At 34.0% G+C, this 13249-nt stretch overlaps 1 protein-coding gene across 4 annotated transcripts in view; it reads right to left on the reverse strand.

Moving 5' to 3' along the window:
• Positions 1-276: 276 nt before the first annotated feature.
• The window catches only part of TMEM19 (transmembrane protein 19), a 41514-nt gene continuing 28541 nt past the window's right edge, over positions 277-13249 (reverse strand). For all 4 annotated transcript variants that reach the window (XM_081957334.1, XM_081957332.1, XM_081957333.1 and 1 more), the window contains 5 exons: positions 10823-10936; positions 9510-9647; positions 8707-8958; positions 4187-4396; positions 277-2114 (listed from right to left, as the gene is read on the reverse strand). In XM_081957334.1, the coding sequence (XP_081813460.1) occupies positions 1951-2114; positions 4187-4396; positions 8707-8958; positions 9510-9647; positions 10823-10936 (878 nt within the window). In that variant the 3' untranslated portion in view covers positions 277-1950. The remainder of the gene's footprint in view (positions 2115-4186; positions 4397-8706; positions 8959-9509; positions 9648-10822; positions 10937-13249) is intronic.

A 13249-nucleotide genomic window follows, 5' to 3' on the forward strand; every position in this document is an offset into this window, starting at 1 on the left:
AGAAGGGAACGATAGAGGATGAGATGGTTAGCTAATGCCATTAGTGTAATGAACATGAATTTGGGCGAACTCGAGAAGACATTGAAGATATATTTCAATGTTGAACTTGTTGATAAGTTGTAATGATTCTTGATAGCAACAAGAGTTGCTACTTTTTAGAATTGATCCTACCTAAGGTGTTAATTTTATAAAACAAAATTATATCAAAGTTGCATGATTTTTCTCAATGTAACATATCAGTGTTGTGTCTGTAATGATTAAACAAAACAGACTGAATGCCACTTTAAAGTCATTTTTATTTGAACATATTTATAAGAGCTCATTTGGGACACATTTTCTACATGTATTTTCAAAAAAGTTGTCTACTGCTCTATTTATCACGGTGTATAAATACATCGAGGCTCAGAAGATATTTCAATTTACATTCTTCTCCTCAACTCATACAATCCTATTAAATATTGTATTTTCAATTTTTCTTATTTATAATTTGTTCACAATGCTTCACTGATATCTATAATATTTTAACCAGATCTTCATCCAATCCAATCAATTTATTGGGTTGCATTAAGATTTTATTATCTATTTTGCCACTATCAACAAATACCCAAATTTTCAGATGCTTAGGAGAACATTAGTATCAACACTAGTTAGTGCTATATTCACTTTATTATGCCATGTATTCCAGTGTCTGTATTACAGAAATCTGTATGTTAATTTTTGCAGAAATTCTCAGTGTCCTTTGTTACATATGGGCATATTGTATTGTTTTAATCAATTTCTACAAATGGTTCTTCAAATTTGCTTTATACACATTCCTTGTTAATATGAATAAATTATCTACAGTTGTAACTGATAAAGTAAACAACTGAAAACAGTCAATTTCTACAAACAATATTAAAAACTGTAGGCATAGCCTCTTTGAAACATCCACCAACTTCTTACCTTTTTTCCTTTAAGATTAGTGTAAAATTAAACATTCTAGTATCTGATCTATATAAAATGACAAATATAAGTCTATGGAAAATGAATCTACTTGCAAACAAACCAGACAAATTTTTCATTGCATTTCTAATATAATTTGCCAATAGATTTTTTTTAAATTATACAAGAAAAATAAAAAGTAATTTATCAGTAAGAGTTGCTTTCAGTTTAATTGAATTTCACTTTTGGCCCAATCTTTATGAAGAAATAAACCTATTTATACAGATATCAGTGGTAAGATATTACAATTTAAAATGCAACATCCATCTCAAAGATCAAACACATTTTGAACAAATGTAAGTATTTGTTCCATATGGCAGGATAAAACTATAACTAGTAATTACAGACAGTGGCCAAAACATACATTCTTGTTTTTTAAACATAATATTTTAAACCCAATAAATTAAATTTTAAACTTTAAGCACCAACAGGTTAGTATTAGGTTTCATACCATACAAATTTTTAAAAATATTTGAACGGCAAAAAGCAAAGTTGTGATTGTATTGAATGTTGTACCTAGACTGGTCAATTCACTAGCTATAGTACAATAGGTCCCCACAAAAAATAGATTTCAAAATAATATGAAAGTTTAGCATTTAGTTTAGTCACTAGACCAAGATCCTTTACTTGTTCAGGTAGCTGTAGTGGCATTTTATCCACGTTATTTTAGTCTTCCCAGTTCCCATTTGCCTAGTAGATTATGGAGAATGAAGTGCAATCAAATATTCTATCAAGTAATAATTCAAGTGTTAACTATAGTCTATTACATAAGAAGCAATCCTCCTCTTCCTGTCTGTCTTAGCTACCTAAAACTGCTGCAGGAAGTATCATTTTAATAACCTAGTGATTCCTCATGCTTTCAGAACAGTTGCAGGAATGTATTCCAGTCCAAAATTATAAAGACTTTTGGCGGAGAATCCTCTAGGTCACAGCTTGTTTGAAGACAAAAATGCAAGTGGATACCTGTCTTCATCCTCTTGGCCAAAATCCCCATGCTATTCCTGGCAATAACAAAGCAATTACTACAGAGGAGAAGAGATTCACTGCATTGTTATCCAGGATTGGTTTACCAGAAATGTGTGTTGCATTTTCTGTCTGATGGTTGACAACCATTCCAGTTCGTTTATCAAAACCTGAAGAAGCAGTAAAACCAGTATGTTAACCAAATGGAGAAAACAGTCTTCAATAATATAATATGGCATCAACTATACGTTCCAATGACCACAAATTAAAAACATTGTAAAGGTCTTAATTTTACTTTTATTGAAAACAATATTTCAACACTCAAAATGCTTGTTTAAAAAGCTCTTACATAAAATGGTATTCCTTATTTTTCATCAGGAATCAATCATTACGAAGAATTTAAGGCTAGAATATTTATTGGTCATCAACCACAATATCCTAAAACCAGCCGTGACATTAATAGTCTACAGTAGCACTATAACCCACAACAGCAAGTGAACAAAATTCAGCCACTTTTCTTGCGTTCATATGTGACTTACCTGGTAAAAGAATAAGGTCTTCTAAATACACCAATTATTAAGCTCAAAACTAAGACCTGTGCCTGACTGAGTAGAAAGGACAATAGTGGAAGATATGTTATTAGTTGCGAAGTCATGTCCGACCCATCGCGATCCCACAGACAACGTTCCTCCTGTCCTTCCTGTCCTCTACCATCCTCTGGAGTCCATTTAAGCTTACGCCTACTGCTTCAGTGACTCTATCCAGCCACCTCATTCTGTCGTCCCCTTCTTTTTTTGCCCTCACTCTTTCCCAGCATTAGGCTCTTCTCCAGTGACTCCTTCTTTCTCATAAGATGGCCAAAGTATTTGAGTTTCATCTTCAGGATCTCGCCTTCTAAAGAGCAGTCAGGGTTGATCTCCTATAGGACTGGCCGGTTTGATCACCTTGCAGTCCAAGGGACTCACAGGAGTCTTCTCCAACACCACAGTTCAAAGGCCGCAATTCTTTGGTGCTCAGCCTTCCTTATGGTCCAACTTTCACAGCCATACATTACAACTGGGGAAACCATAGCCTTGACTATATGCACTTTTGTTGGCAGGGTAATCTGCTTTTTAGTATGCTGTCTAGATTTGCCATAGCTTTCCTCCCCAAGAGCAAGTGGTTTTTAATTTCTTGGCTGCAGTCCCCATCTGCAGTGATCTTGGAGTCCAGAAAAATAAAATCTGTCACTACCTCCATTTCTTCCCTATCTATTTGCCAGGAATTGAGAGGGCAACTAATTTAACTTTCCTAAGAGACAGATACGTTATTGAAGAAACATGCCATTAAATCACTCTTCTATTAATTGTGAATTTTGAAGAGTTTCCCAGGTAAGAATTTATTTCACTTTGAGATTGCTATTGACAAATTGTGAGATTTATTGCTAGTGGAAAATGGAACACTAACCATCAGAGCAACAAATGATTGAAAAAAATGTATCTGAGGATAAGGTTGCAGACACCATAAAAAAATCAAGTGTACGCTGTAATTCTATATATACTTTTTTCAAAAGCAGCTCTGTAACGCTCTATCAACTTTTGATCTCAATCTATTCCACTTCAGACAGGGAAAATGTTCTTTTTTAGATTAAACAATATCTAAACATGAATAAATACGTTCTTGTGTAATTGTTAAATTTCTGTTGGTTAGCCAAGGGATTTATAAACCTCAATTTCCTCTTATCTGAATGTTGTAGATAGCAGGGTTGCCCAGAGCTTTGGATCTGACTGCAGTTAGACACTTTAAAGTGCATGAAAGTGCTCATGGACAGTGCAAGTCTTAAGGCAGCATCTATGCAAATCCAAGAAAAGCCATTGATTCATGAAAGAGTTGCAAACAAATGCTTTGTTTCCATTCTCACTAGAATATTTTTTAATAATTTAGATTTAGATAGAATATCAATTTCCACTTCCCCAAATGCTGATAGAATCTAACTCTAATAACTTCCAGCTAAGTTGTTTACCTTCAGTATAATGCTTGTTATGTCTTAAGAATTTTTCAGCATTAGTCTTTATTATCTGATGCTAAATGGAATATGCTATGTATGATGGAATAGCAATATCAACTAGTATTTCTAATTTATTTAATATAAAACAAAAATATTTAAGATAATATTTTAAGATATGATTATCAATCCTACATGTTCTAAATGGTAAGATTACATTACTTTTCTACCAATCTAAAAATTTATTAAAAAACTTACCACTGTACTGCATTGTTGCTCCTAAGTAGGAATCAATGATAGAGCCCAGTAAACCAGCAGAACCACCAAACACAATAATTGGCCATTGTGGAGCAGATATATCCAAATCATTCACAAAAATCAACTGGGAAATGAAGTAAGCCATGCCAACGAATGTGCCTCCAAGCACACTTGAAATTAAACCCACTAAAGTAATACCTCCATTAGTACCTAAAATAAAATGTTCCAAAATTAGCATTCTAAATGTTTAAAATTTGCATTACATACAGCATAATATAAATTTGTACCTGACATATTGCACATATTTGGACAATATCATCTTATTTTAAATGAAATAACATTGACAATATCCATCTTTGTTCTTTTTGCAGCACACAAAACTACTAAGACAAAAAGGAGAATCCCAGGAACCCTTAATCCATTTTAAACTAACCTCAGCAATACCAGGTGCTACCACTAATGCAGCATTCTAGCTGAATCCACTTAATTAAAAAAAACTCTGAACAAACCTCAACTTTTCTCTTCCCAGAAATGCACTATTAATACTGATATCAACTATACCCATAAGTCGACTTCAAACAGCATTCCAATCAGTGTTCATTTCAGTGACCAGATTATCACATTGTATTAAACTGACACTTGTTTTAAATAGTAATCTCCTACTTAATACATGATACAAATTAAGGACCCAAACAACTGCATTATGCTTGTAGCAAGTGATAATATTGTTATAGTTGAACTGACAAAAATTGTGTTATATCAATATTTTATATTGATATAACTCATATATATGGGTATGTAAAACAGCCCAGGTTCGAATCCCAGTAAGGGTTTGGCTAGCTGATGAGAGCTAAATAGCTTGAAATAGATCTATACTAGTCTCCCTTTATTTATTTATCAGCACAAATGCAACACACACACACACACATGTATATATGTGTGTGTGTTTGCTCAAACCCATGTTTTCCAAGGTGATTTACAATATCACAAGAACAGATTAATACATAGTGCATAATAACATAAAAGCAACAGAGTACTAAAAGTTTATTTGCAGCAAGTTGCAAGAAAAAAAGGCCTTTGCCTGGCATTGTAAATACAGTAAAATTAATGCCAGGCATATTTCAATCAGAAAGCACATGAGAAAGCTATGTGTAAAAATGCCTTCCCTGACAGAAAGTTCACAATGGGAAGACACTGGTAATCCTTGACTTGTGACCAAAATTGAACCCAGAATGTTAGTTGCAAGTTGTTGTGATTGTATGTGAACAGACTTGATTTTATGACTGGTTTTTTTATTACAGTTGTTAAGCAAGTCACTGTAGTTGTTAAGCAAATCACATGGTCATTAGTCCAAACCCAATGGTTTCAGGCATAGAAAAACATTTTTCTATTTAAGGGCTACTTGGCTATTACACCCCCTCACCAAATTAATATATTAATCACAGACATTATAATTGCAAACATCTGTAATAGAATGCATTAGTCTTAACAAAGGAGAAGAGAGATGCTGCCTAGGAAAAATCAGACAAGACGGGCAGGAGCCAGCAATTACTTAAGTGTCATAGAAGAAACTGAGAAAGGGCCTGCCCTAATGGATCAGGCAGTTAAAAATGGCTCATGGAAAGTTGGTTTTTTAAAAAGTTTTTTATTGAACACAAATTGAAACATTGGACAAAGTGTAACCATCCTGGCAAAATCTTTGCCATACTTATTAAAATATAAAGTTATACGTTATAACCACCATGCTTATTTACATTTGGTCGATTCAGTATTTACAAATATAAAAATATCGTATTTCCAACCATGTTGCTTTGTTTTATCTTACATATTTTCCCTGTTATAGTTTCATACATAATTCTAATCTCCATTCTATAAATCTTAGTCATTGCTTATTTAGGGTCTTTCCTTTTTTGTTCCAACCATTGATAAAATTTGTCTCAGATGTTATAATATTCTGATTCTCTTTATCCTTCAATTCCCACATTAATTTATCCATTTCAGCACAAGTCAGAATTTTCCTAATTATTTCCTCTTCTTGTGGAATTTCCCTGTTTTTCCAGTTTTGGGCAAAGACCATTCTTGCTGCCGTAATAATATGTATTGTTAAGTAAATTATCCCCTTGTTATATTTCCAACAGAAATAGTTCTGGTGTGAATTATATTTCCTTTTTGGTTAACTCTATCAGGTTGGTGCAAAGTTTTTAATTTTAGACTTCCAACAGTCTGTTAATGTAGCCTTACAATAAAGTAGAATTAGCTCATCTAAGTCTTTTTTCATATTTAATTTTTTTATTTTTTATTCTTTTACATACCATTTTAAGTATACATTCACATAATGGTTATTCTTCTTTATATTTATCATTCTTATACATTTATTATTTCACTTAATAGGTTATAATATACAGTTTGGGTTGCTTTATTTACCAGTCCTTCCGCCTGTTGTAACACCACCTTATTTTCCCTTTCTTTTCTCACTCCTTCCCTTCTCTACTTTCTTTCTTATTCCTCTCCTTCCCCTTCCTTCTTCCCTTCCCTTTCTCCTGCTCCTACTCTTCCCCTTACCCTTCCTACCCTCTCTCCTTCTCTTCCTCTCTCTTCCATCCGCCTCTCCTTACCTCTTTCTTCTTTCCCCTGTCTTCCTCTCATTCTCTCCTCTTTCCCTTGCTTTTTCTATTGTTGTAGGTGTCTCTTTCAAATCTCAGTTTATATTTTCTAAGGATAGTATTTTCGCAGACCCAAATATAATTTGGTATTATTTCTTATTTCGTTACTTTCGCTAATCTATCCTGTTTCCCCCCTTTTATATCTTGCTATTAAATATATACTTATATATTTAATGTCTGGGTACTGTATCTTCTCCTTACTTTCTTTTCTAGCATCCTTTCTCTAGCCAATCATAAAATCTTCCCCATGTCTTGAAGTACTCTGATTCCTCTTTATCCTTTATTTTCATTGTCAACCTATTCATCTCTGCACAATCTTATATCTTTTTTATTATCTCTTCATCTGTTGTTAGCTTATTTAGTCCAATTTTGGGCAAATATGATTCTTGCTGCTGTAGTTACATGTATAATCAAATAGGTATCCTCTTTCTTAAATTTCTCTGGGATAATACCTAGTAAAAATATCTCTGGTCTAAGTTCTATTTCTTGTAACATTTTTCTTAACCATACTCTTATCTTAGTCCATTATTTCCTTGCTTCTGTACCACGTATGATAATAGGAACCTATTGCTTGTTGAAACCTCCAACATTCGCTGATTTATCTCTAAACATCTTTGCTAATTTTTCTGGTGACGTGCGCCATCTATAAAACATTTTGTATAAGGTTTTTTTGTAAGCTGTTGACATGGTTAATTTATAGTTCCTTTCCCATAGTTTTCTAACTCAATCGTGTGACCAAAATTCCTTGCCCAAGTTATCATTGTATCTTTAATCACTTCTTCTTCTAACCTAGTTCTTAGTAGGTAGCTATATAGTTTCTTAATTATTTTTTCTTCTGTTCTCATAAGTATCTTATCCAACTCCGAACTTCCTAAGTTAAAACCGTATTCCCTTTTATCTTTTTCATATCTTGATTGTATTTGCAATTGTGAAAACCATCCTATATCAATCCCTTGTTTTTCTAATTCTTGTTTTTGTTTTAGTTTCTCCCTTTCTGTTAAAATATCTTTGTATCTAATGACATTTTTCATACTACTAATATTTGGATGTGTCAATACTTCCATTGTTGAAAGCCACATTGGTATTTCTAAATAGTGTTTTCCTTTCACTCTTTCCCATATTGTTAACAATCCATTCTTTCATCCACGCTAATCCTGCTGCTTGATAATATAATTCCCACTTTGGTAATCCAAATCCACCTCGAACTCTTGGAGCTTGCAACATTTTTATATTAATTCTTGCTTTTTCCCCCTGCCATATACATTTCCCCACTATTTTATTCATACTTTGAAAATATTTTTTCTTTAATTTTATCGGTATTGTTTAGAATAGGTATAGCAGTCTTGGTAGTATGTTCATCTTTACTACTGCTATTCTTCCCATCAATGATAATTGTAAGTTTTTCCATCTTTCTAAATCTATTTCTATTTGTTTTCTCACCTTATAATAGTTATAATAGCTCATCTAATTCTGTTTCCTATCTGGTTTACTGACAACATGTAATTGTCGGAGATATTTTGGACAATTGTATTATTGCATCAATGATTCAAATACATGGTAACTGGGAAAAAGAAGGCAAAGGTCCAAGTCTTTCAGGCCAAATTCAAGGCTGCGTCCAATGATTAAGTTTACACATCATGCTAAATCATGAGGGTTTACTTGATTCTGGCTTTCTGCACAATGAGACTCTACTCACTATGATCTATAAATCATGGTTTATAGTTCAATATGTAAGAATTTAGACAATTATGGTTTATATAATAAACTATGGTTGCTAAAACAATGTTTAATATTAATTCAACCAAAACCACAGAAAGAATGTCATTCAGCTGAGATAATTTTGAAATTCAAGCTTACCTATAGGAACTTTTTTCCAGGTTGTTATTAGCCGAGGTTCATGACCCATGACAGTGCCAATTTCTGAAGCCCAGGTGTCCCCAGCACAGCAGGACAAAGCACCCAGTAATGACAGACACATCCAAGAAGCTGTATATTGTTTAGAGAAATCTACTGGAATTTCACCTGGTCCATTTTCAATCATATATAGCAGAGCCAATTCTGCAGGTACACCACCATTGCAAAATACTTGCACCCAATTTCTTTGTCCACCTGTACACAAATAGAGAAACTATAAGCTGTTAAGAGGAAACAAACATTTAGTAGCCTGGAGAGTACACACTTAAGAGAAAAATTGAATAATACTATGCTTATTTCAAATCATTAGTGTTTTCAATTTTAACTCAAAGCAAACATTACAATTATGTTGTTTATATGTATTTCAAGAAATGATAATGATGTCAAGAAATATTTATTCGGGATTTAGCCTACAGATGCAATGGTGATTAAATATATTTTTCTACCCATTCCACTTGCAACTTTCCAAAGACTACCAAAAATAGCCCCTAACAGTGCTGGCTTATAAAAATGTTTCCACCATTTTTCACAAATGCTTTCTTATTCCAAACATATTCCTTTCTCTCAATAGAATCCTGTTCCCCAATGAAATATTTCCAGGATCTTTGGACTGATAAGGAAAGGGCAAAAGTGAAGTGGGAAAGGCCAGCTTCTTCCTACCCGGATCCAATCTAAGCATTACACCATTCCTTCCCTAAAATCAGGGGAAATCATCATTATTAAAATTCTTAAAACTAAAACCTTACCTTCTTTGTATTCTGAATCTATTTGTTTTTTTACTTCTCCTTTCCACTTGGTGAGTTTGGAAGAAGTAATGAAAAACATGAGCATGGAGGTAAAAAAGCTGTAATTTGCAACAGTGAGGATAAATCCAACAATTAAACCTGAAGGAAAAGTGAAAGTTGGAGAAAGAATTACAATTTATATTTTGCAATCATTTTCTTCCAGAAATTTAATTATTTGACTTTTTAAAAGTATTTGGCTTCAACCTACATTGAAATAATAGTCCAACAATTTTATTGTTTTGTACAGACTGTGCAAGTTAAAGCAATCTTGCAGGAAGTTTCTGATAGAATCTGGTATGTCTCATAAATTCCTTTTTTCCCAGTATTCCAAATGTTATTATAAATGCTAGATTCATATAAACTGTCATAAATACCATAACTAAATGAAATAACTCATATTCCCCACTCTTCCCATGTAACTTAAAACTGTAGGCCATCTTGAAGAGGCAGCATGGAATAATCAATATTGGTTTCTATTAAGCGAGTTAGATTAAACTTGCTAAGAATCATAATTAGATTAGAAAAGTTGTACAATAATGATCAGGTATAGAGATAGCAAATTTTTCAGGGGTAAAAGCCATCAAATTATTACATTCTGCTATTCAATATAGACCAAGCATCTTCCTCACCCTAATTAGGTGAGGTTGGATGCTCCAGATATTTTTGAAACTTCTTTCCTCCTTTAAATCCCAGCTTTTTAGCACAGTATTTCTAGTATAGGCAATTTTCTCGAACATAATAATAAAGAATTAGTATGACTACATTAATAAACTATTTTGAATATGCTAAAACATACAAAGAAAAATGCTTACATGCTATGGTAATCTAGTGCCAATTACTTTTATTGGCCTATTCTGATATCAGAAGAAATATGAAATTTCTTCTAAAAGCACCCCAGTGTCTTATTTGTGGTTGATCAGACATAGGATCCTAAGATTCCTCAGACTATTTTCGATATTTAGGGGTAGAGGACAACTTGACTGAATATGTATTAGTACACACCCACATATACACAGATCAAATTTCATCTGATATCAGATGAAATTTGATCTGTGTATATATGTACTGTATGTACATGTTGGGGGCAGATTATGACCACAATAACAATAGAAAATTATTTTAACTGAAAGCTTGCACATGCAGGTAACTTAAAAAAAAGCATAATGACAATAAATAAATAAAAACAAACACATCTTAATGCTAAGTTGAAAGGTGAAGGAAAATACTTACATCTCAAAAATCTATACAACCAACATTAAGAGATAGTGCCATACCTCCTATTGCTCCACCATGATCAAGACTCTTTTTCCTAAATCCTCGTGAAGTAATTATTAGCGGGATCAAAATTGAAAAAAGCCAGCGCCATGGAGAAATTGGCCGCAAGCTACCTAAAAAGTATGTTGAAAACAGTATACAATGTCAAGACCAATATTCTATTGTACAAACCATAATTTATTTTTAAACTGTTGAAGAGTAAAAGCAGCTTTTATTCCTTTTTAAGTAACATACACTTGTATCACTTTATATACAGGTACAGTAAAATATTCTATTGGGATAGGGGAGCAGTTAGGTTATTCGGGGAAAAAATAAACTAATGGCAATGGGCCAATTGAAGAACTACCTTGTAGGACAGGGGATCCAACCCCTGATCTGTGGACCGGCACCGGTCCGCAGCATGCCAGCAAACGGGCCATGCAAACAAGTGAAGCCCCATCCATAGGATGCAGGCAGCACACAAAACCACGCCCCCTCTGGTCCATTGTAAAACCCTTTCTCCAAGGAACCGGTTCCTGGTGCCCAAAAGATTGGAGGTTGCTGCTCTGGACATAAACTGGAAGTAATTTTACCCTTTGTAGAATCTAGAAACACTTTGAATTCACATATATTTTTCATCCACATCACTTAACAGCCAAAATGTTCTTATTTATTTAATGACCTATTGACTACATTTATACTAACAACTTCATTCAGATTCCTGGCAGTTTATAATCAAGCAAAATACATAAAATCATAACAGCCCTCTACAAAAGCAACTCTTTATTTTCAGGAATCAAATGTGCTACGATAAAATTCTGTCATGACGGCAAGTGGAAAACTAGAAAGGACAGCGCCATCCAGATCTCTGGAGTGTTAAGCATAGGGGCAACATATGAAAAAAAACCCCACCATATTCTAGCCCCTTTGCTGATTTCACTTGAATTCTCAAGATGGCCTTCTGGACTTAAATGAGCTGATCAAATTGTTCCCTGTCAGTAGCTAAAGACTGAGACATAAAGACTTTGCACGTTAAAAGCAGAATTTTGAATTGTGAGCTACCATATTTTTCAGAGTATAAGACGCACCAAGATTTTGAAGAGGCAAATTTTTAAAAAAAGTTTTTGCACTCTGCAGACCTCCCAAAAACAGCCTGTTTTTCGCAAAAACAGGCCCGTTTTTTTTTTAAAAAAGGGACATGAATAGCCTTTAGGCGGCTTGTAGAGTGCTCCTGGTAGGTGGGTCCCCCCCAAAATGAGCAAAAAATGGCCCGTTTTTCGTGAAAACGGGCCCATTATTTGTCAAACAAAAGGGGCATGCATAGCCTTTAGGAGGCTTGTAGAGTGCTCCTGGGGGCTGGATGGGGCAAAATTGAGCAAAAAACAGCCCGTTTTTCTCTCATTTCTGCCCTCCCCAGCCCCCAGGAGCATTCTACAAGCCTCTTAAAGGCTCTGCAGGGCCATTTTGGTGAAGGGGGCGGGGTTTCAGGATGCAAAAAAATGTTGTATTCAGTGTATAAGACGCACCCAGTTTTTCAGCCTCTTTTTTGAGGGAAAAGGGTGCGTCTTATACTCTAAAAAATACATTATGTGACACAATGGTCAAAATGCAGTATTGTAGGCTGACTCTGCCCACTGCTACAAGTTGATCCTGACCAGCTCACGGTAGACTAGGTCTTCCATCCTTCCATGGTTGGAAAAATGAGGACCCAGATTGTTGGGAGCATCTTTTACTCTTTTTTTTTTCATAGCCTCCTTAACATATTTTCCCCTCTATTTTAGGCTATAATATGCTTAATGAATTTGAAATTACAGTGTGCTTTGTAAGCCTTATGAAAGACAACAGAAAGTAATGCATATTAGACCACAAACATGTGCATCCTGGATTCCAAGCATACCTGATGTAACACTATCCCTTTTCTTTGAAAAAGGTTAGGAAACCATATCCTGTCTAATCGCTTTCATTTTATTTATGCAACAAACCAGTTTAGACCTATTGGCTAATATATGTTAATATATAATATATATGCTAATATATGTTACCATTGTATAGAAGTGTTTCTCACTTTTGCAACTTTAAGCTGGCTAGGGAATTTAGGGAGTTGGTGTCCACACATGTTAAAGCTGCTAAAGATGGAAACACTGGTTTTGAGGTGTCATACAATCTGAAATTACATTGTCAAAATCTGTTGGCAAAATTTATTTTAATTGATAGATATCACTGCGACAGATGACAATATTTTAATTAAAAAAGAGATTTTTTATTTTCTCAGAGTACCAGCTGTACACACACACACACACACACACACACACACACACAGAGAGAGAGAGAGAGAGAGAGAGAGAGAGCTTTTATTATTTATAAATAATTTAAGGTGATGAATATATGTACCTAATTGTGAAGCAAATAGGAGGAGGAAGGAGTATCAGTTATAATAAATTATTGAC

Source organism: Natrix helvetica (genome assembly GCF_964273705.1).
Source record: "Natrix helvetica genome assembly, chromosome: 6".
Lineage (NCBI taxonomy): Eukaryota > Metazoa > Chordata > Lepidosauria > Squamata > Natricidae > Natrix > Natrix helvetica.